The 15,183-nt window shown below is 35.1% G+C and overlaps 1 protein-coding gene across 2 annotated transcripts in view; it reads left to right on the plus strand.

Annotated features, from left to right (window-relative positions):
- The window catches only part of LOC144962400 (E3 ubiquitin-protein ligase RNF8-like), a 28,307-nt gene extending 20,201 nt beyond the window's left edge, over positions 1–8,106 (plus strand). For both annotated transcript variants that reach the window (XM_078895302.1, XM_078895303.1), the window contains exons 9-12: positions 543–747; positions 1,342–2,016; positions 2,602–2,970; positions 5,491–8,106. In XM_078895302.1, coding sequence (XP_078751428.1) covers positions 543–747; positions 1,342–2,016; positions 2,602–2,970; positions 5,491–5,528 — 1,287 coding nt within the window. In that variant the 3' untranslated portion in view covers positions 5,529–8,106. The remainder of the gene's footprint in view (positions 1–542; positions 748–1,341; positions 2,017–2,601; positions 2,971–5,490) is intronic.
- The last annotated feature ends 7,077 nt before the right edge of the window (positions 8,107–15,183 follow it).

A 15,183-nucleotide genomic window follows, 5' to 3' on the forward strand; every position in this document is an offset into this window, starting at 1 on the left:
GATATTAAGCATCTCAACCATGTTTATCAATATATCATCATATCTTTAATTCGAGATGTAATAAAATTGTTAATGTTGATATTGAAAAAGCATTTATTTTGGCTTAACTATTTGATACTCATTGCTTACACAACTGTTATGACTTTCCACCATATAATGAGTTATGAATAGAATATATTGTATTTCAAAGTAATAAGGGCATTTCTTTAGTGGTTTATGCCAAGATCTCAAAGAAAACTTTCTGAAATCATTTCAACTTGAAAAAATTTACTTTTGACCATCCAGTCACAGATGTATAGAACTTGCCCAAAAAATCCATTAGATTTTAAGATGATAGAGAATTGCTTACAGTCAGCTCTGGTTGCAAAGACAACGTGCTGATTCTGTCCAGCTTCTGGCAAAGGTTTTCAGTAGGTAGACAGAGTTGAAAAGGCTGTGGTTTTGTTTGCCAATGGATGCCTACTCACCGAGGGATAAACATTATAGAATGATATTTCAAAGAAATTTGTGTTGAAGTCAATTATTGTCAATTTTTTTTACAGGCCACTGCCTTAAACTGTGCACATGTTTTCTGCAAGCTGTGCATCAGTCAATGGATGAAGGTTAAAAAAGAGTGTCCCAATTGTCGGATGAAAATCACAACCCACATGCAAGCCCTTGCTCTAGACAGTTACATTGAGAAGATGGTGGAGCAGCTCAGCGATGAACTCAAAGAGAGTAGAAAGACTCTTTTAGGGCAGAGGAAAGGTAATTGATTAATGCTGTCCTCTACATGAGAATTTAACACCAATGATTTACACATTTTGATTATCAATATCCAGTTCCTTTAAGCTTCTAATTAGACATAATACAAAATTCTTTTCAAGGATGTACACTACATCTTCCTAGTGTAAGCAGCGAAGTTTCTCTGGGTTATGTTAGATTTACGATTATAAATAGATGAATGATGAAATTAATTATGAATAAAAATGAATGCAGTCTCACTGTTAACATAAATTTGGTTATTCAGGGCCGAACATAAATTTGGTTATTCAGGGCCGTAAGGATCAGGTAGCCATTGTTTATCCCAATTTTTGTGGCTATAAACAGTTAGTAACAAATAATTGCTTAAAAAGATAAAGAAAAGAGGAAAGAAAAATTAACTTTCATAAAGAACAACATTCACTAAATGTGCTCAAAGCACTTAACGAGGTGCCCTAATCCTACAGCACTTAATCTGTAGGAGAGGACATGACACTCATATGCCACTTTTACAAAAAAAAATTTGATGAAGACAAAACAAACTACTGCATGGATTTGCTATGCAAAGCTTTCATTTTTTCTCTTGATGTACCATTGCAGTTGAACAAGACAAGTTTGATGCAGGCCCATCCGCTACCACTACCCCTCAACATGTACCAGGCCTGCCTACTCCTGCCAATCAGACTAGAGGCAGAGGCAGAAGTAGAGGAGGTAGAAATAATAGAGGAAGAAATAACAGGGGAGGCGGTGCATATGCAGCAAGACAGCCCACAAATGCTTATATACCTCAAATAACTCCAATTCCAACATCAACAGTGCTTGCTGCTAGAACTACTACAGGGACATATATTACAAATGCACCAATGATCTACGCAGGATTAAATGTAGGTCGGAATGCAATAGGAGGTGCTCCCACGATTAACACAGCAACAATGTATACAACTGGTGCACGTACCAGAGGTGCTAGATCAGGTCTGAATATTAGAGGAGGAACACATACAGGTGTCAATACGGTTAACACAACAGCTATGTATGCAGGTGGTGCATTTACACGAGGTGCTGTTGCAGGCCCAAACATTAGAGGAGGTAGGACTACAACAACTGCTCAGCCAGTGGTTTTTACAAATCCTCTCATAATGGCTGTAGCGGCTCCTCCCACTCCATCAACTGCTACTCAAGCCCTGAGATCACTCTTAGGTGTTCCGCCATTAACAATGTCAAGTGCTCCATCAACGGACGGGTCAGGACATCAATCTGTATCAACTTCAGTGACTTGTGAGTTAATTTGCTCTCAAAATATTATCAATGATACTTAGTAAACTCTCTCCGGCTCTCTGCTTTTCTCTCTATCTCTGGTTCTGTTTCTCTTTCTCTGTTTCTTATTTCTCTCTCTCTCTCTCTCTCTCTCTCTCTCTCTCTCTCTCTCTCTCTCTCTCCTCTCTCTCTCTCTCTCTCTCTCTCTCTCTCTCTCTATATATATATATATATATATATAATATATATATATATAATTTTTTTTTTTTTCGACACAAAAGTACACCTATACTAAATTGTTTTGAAAAACTGGAGAGATTACGTTTTTTTAATGTGTTTCCCTGGGTTGAATAATGAAGAATGGACACTCAGGCAAGATATTTATCTAAAACCTATTACCACTTTAGCATCATTGTAATTGTCTATGTTTCACCAAAAAAGATAGCCAATGACCTCTTCTAATTATTTTGCATACTTAATAAAAAATTATAGACTAGGAAAATGGAAAGAGTCCATTGTTTTATTTCTGGTTCAATTCTTATGCAGTGTTGGTTTAAATTCTCACTTTGCAATTTGTTAAAATATTTATTCATTTTCTTTTTTCAGCAATGAGCTCTAATACATCAGGGGTTTTGAATGTTGCAACCACTGGCACTGTAACCCCAATTGTTGTGGATAGTGACAGTACAAATACTACAACCCCGATTGTAGTAAATGATACATCAAATGAAGCAACCCCTATTGAAGTCAGTGATGGAGATGGGTCAACAGATGAAGATGAGGAAGAAAACGATAGACTGCTATATGAACGAGATCGTTACAGGAGGCGTCGTCGATATTGGTTGGAATCTGATACGGAGGAGGAAGATGGCAGTGGAACCAATGACAGTGAGGGAAACCTTAATAGCAGTGATGCCTCTGTCGAAGGAGTTCGCACTGAATACTATGGAGGGTATGGAAGGTGCTTCAGTTGTGGTATGTATTAAACGGTTTTTTGTTTTTTTTTCACCTGTAGACCATAGGCACAGAAGGTTGGCACATCTTTTTGAGTGCAAGTTGGCTGAATTCTCGTTGTCATCTCTTACTTCCTTGTTCAGAACTCAAGTCAATGCCATTTCTGAAATCTTTCTTGTTTTTGTTTTTTTTCTTTGAAAGGATTCATCGTCCATTTATGAAACTAAAATTATGATAATGTAAACAATACTAAGGGTTGAGAGAGGTTGTTTCCCCATGTTGTCCTTGAATTGTTTTGAAATATTGCCTTACTGCATCCGCTATACTGTCAACCTTGCTATCCTCAATTTAATCTGTCTGCATTTTTTATTCATGTTGTAAGAGTTTAAATCAGATTTTTTTTTTTCTCTCTTTGATCATGGCATTACATTTTCAATGGGGTTTGTTTATTGAGATAGATTGTTTATAACTTTGACCAGCTAAGATATGATACAGCACCTTCACGGGACCAATAACAATGCCAGGAAAATGATATGAGTATTATTACAACAATTCATTGTGTATTATTTAGAGAGAGTCAATCGATACTGAACTATTTGAATCAACCAAAATGTTGGATTGCCACAAACAGGTTCAACCCTTTACCACTAGGATTAGATTTTTCTCTAACCTGACATCATGTCTTATTGTTTTCACCAAGAGGGCAGTAGTAATAGCATTGTTACTACTCTCTCTATGGAATGGCAGACTCAGAAGTTATAGCCAGATGATTTATTGAGTGAAGTAGTGATAATAAAGATATTTTTTAAAAAGCTCACAAAGGCTTAACTCTTTAGTTGCCAGGCATTCTGGCAATAAATTAAATCCTAGTTGCCAAGCCTTTTGGCAAAGTTAATTAAAATTCAGAGCTTTCAGAAAAAAATAAACAAATCATCACACCTTCCTCAAATTTTCATGGGTTTATATGAATATACGTAGGTACAGGTATGTTGTGACTTAATCTTGTCAAAAAATGGTCATGTGACCTTGGCAGCCATCTTGGAAACCTAATTAATATTCATTTTTTTGTGTATTTTTTATACATTTTGACATATATCTCCACCATAAATCTATATAAATGGATTTTTATTGTTGGATATTATTGAGTGTTTGAAGATTTAAAACAAAAAATCGTTGTGATATCTTTTCATTTACTGTGGGTTTTTTTTTTCTCATTTTGTGTTGTTACGAATAAATGTATGTGAATTTTTTTTTCTGCCAAAAAATCTGGAAAGTAATTTAAAAAATATTTTACAGGTATTGTTTTTTCTTCTTCACTAAATCCAATATTCATTTCTCCTGAACTTTCACTAAAGTCAATAAGCCATTTAGCAGGATTATATATCTCCCCATGTGTTAAGCATTCCAAATTCACTGATAGCTGTCACCTGTTGCATTCATACCACGCCCCCTTCTGAATTTTTGCCTGGGGCCTCCTCACCCTCACTCAAACCACTTTCTGATTCAACATCTGCATTTATCGATCTCAATTCTTCGTCTCCATTCCCCCATTCCGTTAAAATAATTATACCCCCCCCCCCCCCCCCGAGTCAGAATCATGTCTATAAACATTATCATCACTGTCTGAAACCATTGAAAAATTCTAAACAAAGTATTCGAATCGAAATTTTAAAAAACTTGTCAAAAATGTGTTTTCACTCCACCGTCATGCACTTGTACAATTAATTTATCGGCCCAACACAGGTGATTATTTACTTGTTGCCATAACGGCGACTGTGGCAACATGGCGGCCATGTTTTGTGGACACCTCACGGTGACATGGCTATGTAAGAATTAAATTCAGGATTTTTAAAATACTTCTAATAATTCTAAAGCTTTTGTCATGCTTTCAATTATACACAGATTTAAAACAATGTGCCTTCTTTGAATTACTCTACAAGAAGTGAAAAAGCGTGTTAAACTACCAGATTAGTCAAAAGACCTAAGAGCTGAAGTGTATTTTATAAATTACAGTGTACAAGGTTGCCAATTTTCCACATATTTACGGAATTCAATATGTTATAAACCCTCAGTATATTTTCCAATCATCTGCTAAACAGAAATAAGGTCAGTACAACGAGTATTTTTACTGGAGTTCAGTGCTCAGAAAGATGTTGGCTAATTTATTTGTGTAAAAGTTCAGTAAATTTTTGTCTCCTGAATTGGCAACCCTGAGTGTAACATGTATTCCTGGTCCTTGCTTGGAAAAAATATAAGTTATGAATTTTGAAAACGAGAAATGTGAAATTTGTTTAAAGAATTTGTAAATTTTTGGTAGTTTATTTGTACGAGGAATCCCTGAAAACTAAGAATAAGAGGACGAAGAATGCATGTACTTTCAATCAGATATTTTAAACAGAGGAGTGAATTTCTTGCTATTTAATAACTATCCATGCCATTACCTTGTTGTGATATGCTGCACCATCTTGTTTATTTTAATTTATTTGCCACCATTTGTATTAATGAAAAATTATTTTTTTACTTTTTTTTTTTCTCATCCAGGCAGAAGAGGTCACTGGGCCAATGGCTGTCCTTTCTAGTTACCATGATTATAAATTGGTATGACGTTTCAGATTAATATCCTGGCTGTGTGCAATGCAATTTATATGTTGATATGATTTTAGTTTTGTAAAAAATGATTATAAGTATAAGACATTAAAATGGATCAATAAAGAGAGAGAGAGGGGGAGAAGTAGAGAGAGTTTTCATCTGGTGTAAACTTAATACCAACACGTTGCAATTTGGTGCCCCGCTGCATCGGTGCATTATCATTTCAAACTGTTTTAATTTGGATGTAAGAATTCTTACGAAATATTCAAATAATTTGTTGTATCAATGAAATTTTTTTTCTTATAATAATACTGTGTTTTCTAGAATAGTAAGTCATTCAAAGCTGTTAGGTCAATGGCGCTGAAGTTTATACCTTTGTCTATAGCGTGAAATATTAAATGCTTGCTACCCTGTGGATAGGATGCCAGTCCATCACAAAAGTGCTTTTCACCAGATCAGGGGGGGGGGGGGGGGGGGGGCTTTATAGAATAGAGTGGGATCAAAAAGTTTGCCTCAGTGGACATCAACTTGATGGGAGTCAGACATGATTGTTCGTCAAACACGTATTTGCATTTCTGTTTCAATAATTGATCATCTTTAGGATTATGAAAAGAAGCTTTGTTGTTTATTTTTACCATTCCTATTAAGCCTTCAATTTTATCCCAACTGTTCAGTTCAAGATTATTCTCTTTTGATTTTCCTTTTTTGTGTACATGTTTCAATGAGTAATATGTCTTTGCTTGAAGGCAGTAAACTTTAATTATATGACCAAGCAGATGGCTGTGGTTTTGGTTTAAAAAAAAAATATTTTTAATATTTCTATTTTAAAAGCGAAAATTTTTTCATTGCCTTATTAAGTGGCAGCAGTAATTCCACCTGTTCAATTCAATATCTTTTATTTTCTTTCCTTTTTTCTTGTCTTTCTTGTAAAACCTTTAAGGAGTAATTTGTTTTTTTTTTTTGTTTTTTTTTTTAAATAAAGACAATATAAATTAAAACTCAACAATTATGCAGATCGCTGATTATATATTTTTATTTTTATGTCATATTTGATATCTTATATCACTTTATATAAATCATAAATACAATTTTATCATCAATGGAAAAGGCTGTAGTCTTTTAAAATATCAGGGTAAAAGGACCAAAAGCATCCTATAATCACTAATTCTGTAGGTATCCATGGATGTATTTCTATAATACCTCAAAGGATCCTTCACATTGTTCAAAAGACAAATCGAAGAAGGCACACAAGAAAATCTTCTCCTCCAACTCTTAGATTTGCATGCTAGACGCTTGTAATGTTGGTGCCACTTTAATGCCTTCTATTCGTCTTAAAATGCAATAGACTTAAAAAGCATATGCACAGACGCATGGAACTGATACAGTCACTGGTAAGCTCATGTGGTGAGGAGGAGGAGGAAGATGCAGAGTATATACTGCAGCCATGCAAAAATACTCAACACATAGAGAAGAAATATGGCCCATTGCAACTTCTCTACATAAAAACTTTTCGGCCCGCTTAAAGAACTCAAAAAGACGCGAGGCTTCATGTTCAAAACAAAGACTCCAGGTATAAAGGCATATGAGATTGAGAAGAAGAAGTTAAGAAATCATTGTCCTCTCCTTTGAATGGCATGACAGATTTGTGTTTTACAGAGTTCAAATCATGAATCAGATCTTACTGCACAAGTATATCTGTGGTAAATCCATTCTGTGAAGGCCTAGAATATGAGAATTAGCATCCTAAAGAAATGTATGCATTTAAAGGTTTTACACTAAAGTAGAATCCAGAGGTTTTTTTCAATTTTATTGTCATGAGAATAAAATATTTAGGCATCACGTTTAAATAAGCTCTTCTAGTCGAGTTGACAGCATAATCTGAATGCAAAGTATTCCATCAAATATTCAAAATGTAAATGATCATGAAGAGCCATGTCAGGAGATTGAGTTTTCCCGCAGATGCATTCACTTCCTGATTTCCTGTTTCCACCAATGATTCGGATTGTTCCTATTGAGTAGGGTATCTTGTTTAATCCATGGTTTACTGGACATATCAATACGTTTCTGTTCTTTCTTCAGTTGTCTTTTATTCTTTCTTTTCTAAAAGTGAACTCAAAATCTATGATTTTTGTTAAGGGTCTTGTCATCTTCTTCACTTCTTCTCATATGACCCGAAAATGCCTTTAATTCTGTTAAACTTCAACAAACAAACTGAATCAAAAAGGTCATATGAACCTTAGAAAAATCATAATATTTCTTTTTTGGCCACTCCCATTGTTCATAGCTCCCAGATTTCCATGTAGTTTATTATTATTTTGTCATATCTTCTTATTAGAGTTTTGTTGGAGTTGCAAATTGATACATTCATAGCATTGTACTTATTTTAAAAATAAAATAGAAATAAGGTTTTTAATAAATTCTCCATCTTAATATGTGGCCAGAGGGCTATAATTATGTATGACGCACCTTGGTAATTACATAAAACCAAATTTTTTTTAGAAATTTGTTATAATTGCCTTCTATGCACAATAAATATAATTTTTTTTTTTTTTTTTTGTGATTATATAACTGAGTCTTATTTTCACTTTTTTACACAGAGCAAACAACTCTTGATGATGATGATGTTGTTGTTGTCATTGTCGTTATCATCGTTGTTGTTGCTGGTTTTGATGATTACGATGGTGGTGACGTTGATGATGGGCATAGATCTAATGATGATAATGGATCCGTTAACAATTCATCAAACTTTTTAAAAAATCATTTTCTATTTTGAAAGTATGCAGGATAATTTTCAAATTTCTAAGAGGATTCTATTATTTGCATAATTTTTTTCACTTTTGTCATGTACTAACCGGACAAAAATAAGTATATATACATTTAGCGTTTATGAAATTTTAGGCATGGTGCTAATGATAAGGGTTTGAAAGTTTTATCACCAAACAGTGAATTTGATTGATTCCAGCAGCAGTATTCCAACCCTTTTTTACTGCCTCTCAATGTGAAATGGCAAAAACGTGTCATTTATCAATGTGCTCTTCGATTTCAAATCACTGATTTTTGCTGTTTTCAGCTAACATGAATAGTGATAATCAGAAATTTCAGAAAGAGCAATGTTCTACAAGTCTTAGTGGACAATGCGCGTCATTGAAACTAACTCTCTAATGACTTTAAACAACAATCGGTCTCAATGCCACATCTCGACAATTAAACCAGAGCACGGCTTTTTGGTCATGCTGAAGCAGGTATGTCTGTGAAAATATTTTTTTTTTAATTCAATGTTACCAGGGGTCAGTGTAATCTATTTAATGGGAAAGATCAACTGACTCGTAAGTAGCAGATCGTCCTTGCCAAATGAGACCTCTTAAGACAACAATAGAGAAGGATGAAATAATCATTGTTGTCTATTTTTAAAAATCGCTTTCTGCCTGCTTCATCTTCTTTCTCGGTTATAATTAATCGTCGATGTTTGTTTTAAAATGGCCATATAAATCATCAATTACGCATATGTTCTTCTGAAAAGAACATTTTCTCCCTGTACTCGGGTGTAAAATAAGTTACTGACACTGGACAGCGTTGTCTCTATTGGAATTATTGTAGTATTGCCGACTGGTGTCATCGCTTGTCCTACATGTTAAGTGTTGCTGTTGGCTAGGGACGGACCCCTTGTAAATCGCTTTGCTTTGTTTTCACTTTTTTTTAAATTATAGGCGGGAAATAATAAATCTTGCAAGTACATATGAATAGGCGTCATGTCTTATCGTACAGTTTAAGTTATGCTGTTGGTTTCATACCCGCTGTAAAGAGTTTTAAGAACATTTTGTGGATATTTATTACATAAACGCTCACATTTTGTACATAAATAAACATTTTATCTTTTAGTTAAGTATCAAAGCCATGGTCAAAGTGATGCTCCCCGGGTGGGGTCTTCTGACCTCCCACGATGGGCATGAGGTCATTTGCTGCGTCTTCTATCTCCCTTTATCTATTTTCCGAGGTTGTCTTTGTTTTGGAATGGGATATCTTGTTTAATCCTCCCCTGGCCGAAGTCCTTTGCTGGGACTGAATTGGTCAAATGTATAGTTATAGTTTCAGGGAGATGGGTTTTTTTTTTTCATTGTAAATCATCTCTTTGTTTTGTTCTGATATATTTTTTTGTTATGAATGTACTGGCTTGCAAACATTCGAGTGTGTTCCTCTTCGTGGGATCCTGTGCTTGTGTCTGGATGAGACTTTTAGTAGGTGGTCTCAAACTAAGTACACTGATTGTGTGCTCTTGGAATCTACATCTGTTCTCTATTTGAACCATTCTCCTGTGCCTTACTTTTTCTTGTGTCCTTTCAATTTTAAATCAAGAATATTTGACTATCCCATTTTCTTGCTTTTTACTGCCACTGAAATTACCTATAAATATGTCACAAGCGCTGTAAAACCCTTTTTTTTTTTTTTGGTGAGATGATATTTTTAAAAACTTGTAAATCATCTCTCTATTATTATTTCCTATTTTTATTTTGAATCTATACTTTGTAAAGATTTGAGTATAACCTTCAAAGCGGGATCCTTTGCTTCTGCCTGGATGGGACTTACTTTTAGGTAATATTCAATTATGCACATTGACTGACAGATTGCTCATAGAATCTTCTGTCCCCTGTTTGAACAGGTACCCTTTGTCTTAATTTTTCTTTAGTGCTTTTACGAGTAGCTTCATCTGTCGCTGAAATAAACTAATAGTAAAAGTGCTAAAAGCGCCGTAAAACCTCTAAAAACAAGGACAGAAGTGGTACAAAACACAAAATGCGGGATTGATTTAGAATTTAGAGTTGAGTTCCCGCAACACTCATGAATCACAAGCGTCTAAATAAAAAGGAAGGCAAAGAAGAAAAGTTACAAATACAAGTAAGTGTAGATTTCCAACAGCAACTTATTCCTGTACCCAGCCATCGTCATCCAGACGATCCTCACCAAATGAGATGCATATTAATATGGCTCTTAAAATCATTCAGAGATTTTAAAGGGAACATGACCTCTCAAAGTAAAATATTCGTTCACATCCCAACTAATTTCCCTCTCAGAAATGTCTTTCGGCTTTGGCCAAACTAAGTCAATTCAGCTCAAGAACTAGAAATCCATAGAGAATGGGTCTGATCCATGGCCGACTAGAGTACTATAGTTACGTCATGGTCTGATTTCATTACAATTATACAGCGTTGTTATTATTATTATTATTATTATTATTATTATTATTATTATTATTATTATTATTATTATTATTATTATTATTATTATAGTTCACTCCGCTTAATCGCACACTCGGCTTATAGGCTACACATTCCCGAAAAACGGGATTTTGTCTATATAATCGCACGCCTTCTCCACTTAATATCTACACCTTGATTCCATCTTGATTGGAGAAAAGTATCTAAAAATACACAAAAAGATTGAAAACACGTTTCTTATTGATCCAGATCCGCACGTTAATATCGTATCACTCGTAAACAAAGCTTTCATGTTAAAAGCAATTCCACTGTCCCTCGTGACCCGGACTAGGCCAGACGCACAATGCTTCTTAACTGACATCTCAGACTCAGCACTCGCTGTCTGCAGCACCCAATGCCGTGTTTATTATTATTATCGTTATTATTATTATTATTATTATTATTATTATTATTATTATTATTATTATTATTATTATTATTATTATTATTATTATTATTATTATTATTATTATTATTATCATATTATTATTAATAATAATAATAATAATAATAATAATAATAATATAATAATAATAACGCTAGTAATAATAATAATGATAGTGATACTACGCTTAATAATGATGATGGTGATCATGATAATAATAATAATAATAATAATAATAATAATAATAATAATAATAATAATAATAATAATAATAATAGCTTCAGAAAAGAACAAAATACTTAGTACCCATCCTAAGTTAATAACAAAAACAATGAAAACGGTAAAGCAGACGAGAGAAAAGTTTTCAGTACGCCTAGTCTGGGGAAAAACAAAACGAGCACTAATGTTCGGTTACTAAGGAACACTAGTGCTCGGGATAGCATAGTTTAAGATACGACATTTATTTTTTAAAAATCTGGATAACGACATCGTCCGGGACCGGAAAATGATGTCGTTATCCAGGGGTGTCGTTATTCCTGGGTTTTCAAGATGGCGGGTAAAGGGTGCGTGGTGAGACCGTGAATACATAACAGTGCAATGCGCGGACCAATGCCTAGAGAAGACACGTGCTAACGACGTTAGTATTAGAATGTGTATTTCTCCTGTTTACAGAGGGTTATGCCAGTTGCGCTTTAACGCTCCAACGTGTATTTGTCATTGTTTTGATCATAAATAGTGCTTGGACGCCATTTAACAAAACTAACAATAAATCAAGAGAATCAAATGCCAACATGATAATATCGCACAAGAACACGGTTGCAAACACCTAGTTTTGATTTTAATTAAAATTCATGCAATACCGCTGATGAGATTTGAATACAGAAATTTTTATTTAAGTGTACCAAATTTTACAAGCCCTTAAAATAAGTAGATCCACAACCTGCGATACTACCCCCCCCCCCCCCCCCCCCCCCCATTAAAAAAAAAAAACAACCACAAAATAATATCAAATCTGGACTGACGTCTAGAAAAACGATGCTTTTTCAAATGAATATAATAAAGTGAAAGAGGCTGTTATTGTTTCCCGAATTGCCTGATATCAGACAGGTAGCAGCTAACAGGAAATGTTAATGGACCCTTGAGTTTTCCATCCACAGATGAACATCGTTTCTGCCGCTGTTTTTAAAAACACTGTATATGCAATGATAATCGAATAGCACATACTGTGTCCTTTCATAAAACAGCAGTTTTGCTGTGGTTCCACATGAACAATCGCAGACTCCACGCAGTATAGTAAACATGAGTTCTGATGATTGGCTGGTAACAACATGATTTCATTGGGAGGGAGAAATAAAAAAGTTTTTTATTGGTAAAGAGTACGAGATGACGATGGTCGATATCAAGCATCGGTACCAACTGCCGATTTTTGTTGTAACAATGTCGCTAAACAGGGGTTTTCCTCACTATTTTGGGTTTTTTATTACTAATAACATACAGCAAAAAAAAAAATCGGGACCCGAGGTCAATGTCGCTATCCAGAGGTTGTCGTTTTTCAGGGGTGTCGTTATCCCGAGGTTGCATTGTATTATAAGACTATTAAATAACCATAATTGCCCCACTTGGACACGAAATTGCCTGATATCAGTTAACCTCCACTGACCGCAGACGGGTAGCTAAATATTAATGGATCCTTGAGTTTTCCATCAACAGATAAACTTCTTTTGCTGCGGTTCCACATGAACAATCGCTGACTCCACGCAGTTTAAATATGAGTTATGATTGGTCGGTAACAACGCGATCTCATTGGGAGGGAGAAAAAAAAAAAGAAGTTAAGAGTACGAGATGACGGTAGTCGATATCAAGCATCGGTACCAACTGCCGACTTTTGTTACAACGATGTCGCTAAACAGGGGCTTTACTAAAATCTATGTCACTATTTTGGTTTTTTTATTACTAATAACATATAGCAAAAAAAAAAAAAAACAACAAAAAACGGGACCAGAGGTCAATGTCGCTATCCAGAGGTTGTCGTTATTCAGGGGTGTCGTTATCCCGAGGTTGCACTGTATTATAAGCCATAAATAACCATAATTGACCCCAATTGGACATGAAATTGCCTGATATCAGTTAACCTCCACTTACCGCAGACAGGTAGCTAACAGGGAATGTTAATGGACCCTTGAGTTTTCCATCCACAGATAAACTTCTTTTGCTGTGGTTCCACAGAGTTGTCGTTATCCAGAGGTTGCACTGTAATACAATGGAACTCGGATACAACTGGGATAGTGGGGCTAGCAAAAAATCCCCGTTGTAGCCGATTCCCCCTATATCCATGCATACGGAAGTTGAAGCCGAGCAATTCTGAGCGAAATTAAAAAAAAAAACAATAAAAAAAACCTCACGTTTCGAGTTACTCCCTTGGTAAATAAATTAGACGTCGCACCGTGACTTTCATTCCTGTAACCGAACCACCATACCTCACCCCCTCTTCCACTTTCTTTAGTCACAAGGCCGGTCGGAACAATGAAAACGGTTAATTCTTCCTTCCTCCTTTCCACCCATTTCAACTGCGTCAGTGGACAGCCACTAAGTGTTCTTCAAAACTCAAGTAGCGCACAATCCTACCCTCAGGCTTCCATGTGGCTGTTTAGAGAATATTATGAAGAGAGGCCCTAAACAAAAATTTTCCTTGATGATCAAATAATATACTTTCATTTTGAAAATTGCAGCAAACACACACACACACACACACACACACACACACACACACACACCTACACACACGCGCGCGCGCGCAAACATTCAAAACAATTTTAGTTTAATGTAATTAAACTTTTGTTGAGACAAGATCAATGTCAAGACTACAATAATCTTTTAAAAATTAGGAGAATTAAAAAGATTTTCAACAAATGTGCGAAGAAATTAGCGCTGTGAATTGATCGATCGCATTCCAAATGGAGTGCACAAAATACGCCCCAATACTGTGATAAACCATCACAATCACAGCCGTACGAGAAAAATTATCGGAGCGTACGTCGAACAATAAGAGCAATTGTTGCAGCGTGCTGTCGAATCTACCAAGAGACAGGATTGGCAGCAAGTGTATTCATTTAAAAACTGCATTACTAGTGTGAGTGAGTGTCGAGAAAAACAAAAACAAACGTCTTTTTGTTAAAACCAAAAATAAAACATTAACAAACAAAACACGCTAATTAATTCTCTCTCTCCCCCCCCCGCCCCAAAAGGGTTATAAACTGTACCGATGTATCAATTTTAAAAACTGTAAATTCAATTTTCAGCATATAAATCACCTCAACATAATTAATAGAATTTGGAGGAGGTTGGTCACAATTGTGACCCATCATCTCAAAACGATACTTTAAATGCTCAACCTAAAGGATTTAAGCTAAAATAAATGCTTTTAAAATTATTTTTTTTTAGGAGAGCGACATTTGTTTTTTAAGCATCATAAAACTTAAATTTTCTTTAGACTTTAAATCGATTAGTACTTATTTCCATATCTAAATATCCAAATTGTAATGGTCTCATTGTTGTAATGGAAATACTTTTAACTTTAAAACTAAAGCAAAAGATTGTCCATTAAACAATGATAAATCAGGCCCACAATTGTGTTCGTTGATCAGACCTGCAAATATGTAAGTTTTGTTCAACTAGTTTATTAGTTAATTTCAACCGGAAGCACCAACAGATGGCGTTGCTGAGGGTGGAGGCAGGAAAACAATAGCATATCCATTACGTTCCCAACATACAGCGATCGACGAACGACGTGGAAGAATGGAAGAACAGTCCTAAGACTGAGGACAGATTTTCGTTTTCTTCCACGCCATTCGTCAGTCCTCGTAAGTTGGAACGTAACCGTTAACTTACTAATAACAAAAGCACGTACTAGTAACCACCCTCTACCATCTACAAGATTGACGCTATTCACATAATGTTACAGTTCTATTTGCTGTGAAAACTGTTCACTATTATGGTCACCCTCTTCTT

The sequence above is a fragment of the Berghia stephanieae genome, chromosome 1, assembly GCF_034508935.2.
Source record: "Berghia stephanieae isolate SIO BIC M18660-M18661 chromosome 1, UCSD_Bste_1.3, whole genome shotgun sequence".
In the NCBI taxonomy this organism is placed as follows: domain Eukaryota; kingdom Metazoa; phylum Mollusca; class Gastropoda; order Nudibranchia; family Aeolidiidae; genus Berghia; species Berghia stephanieae.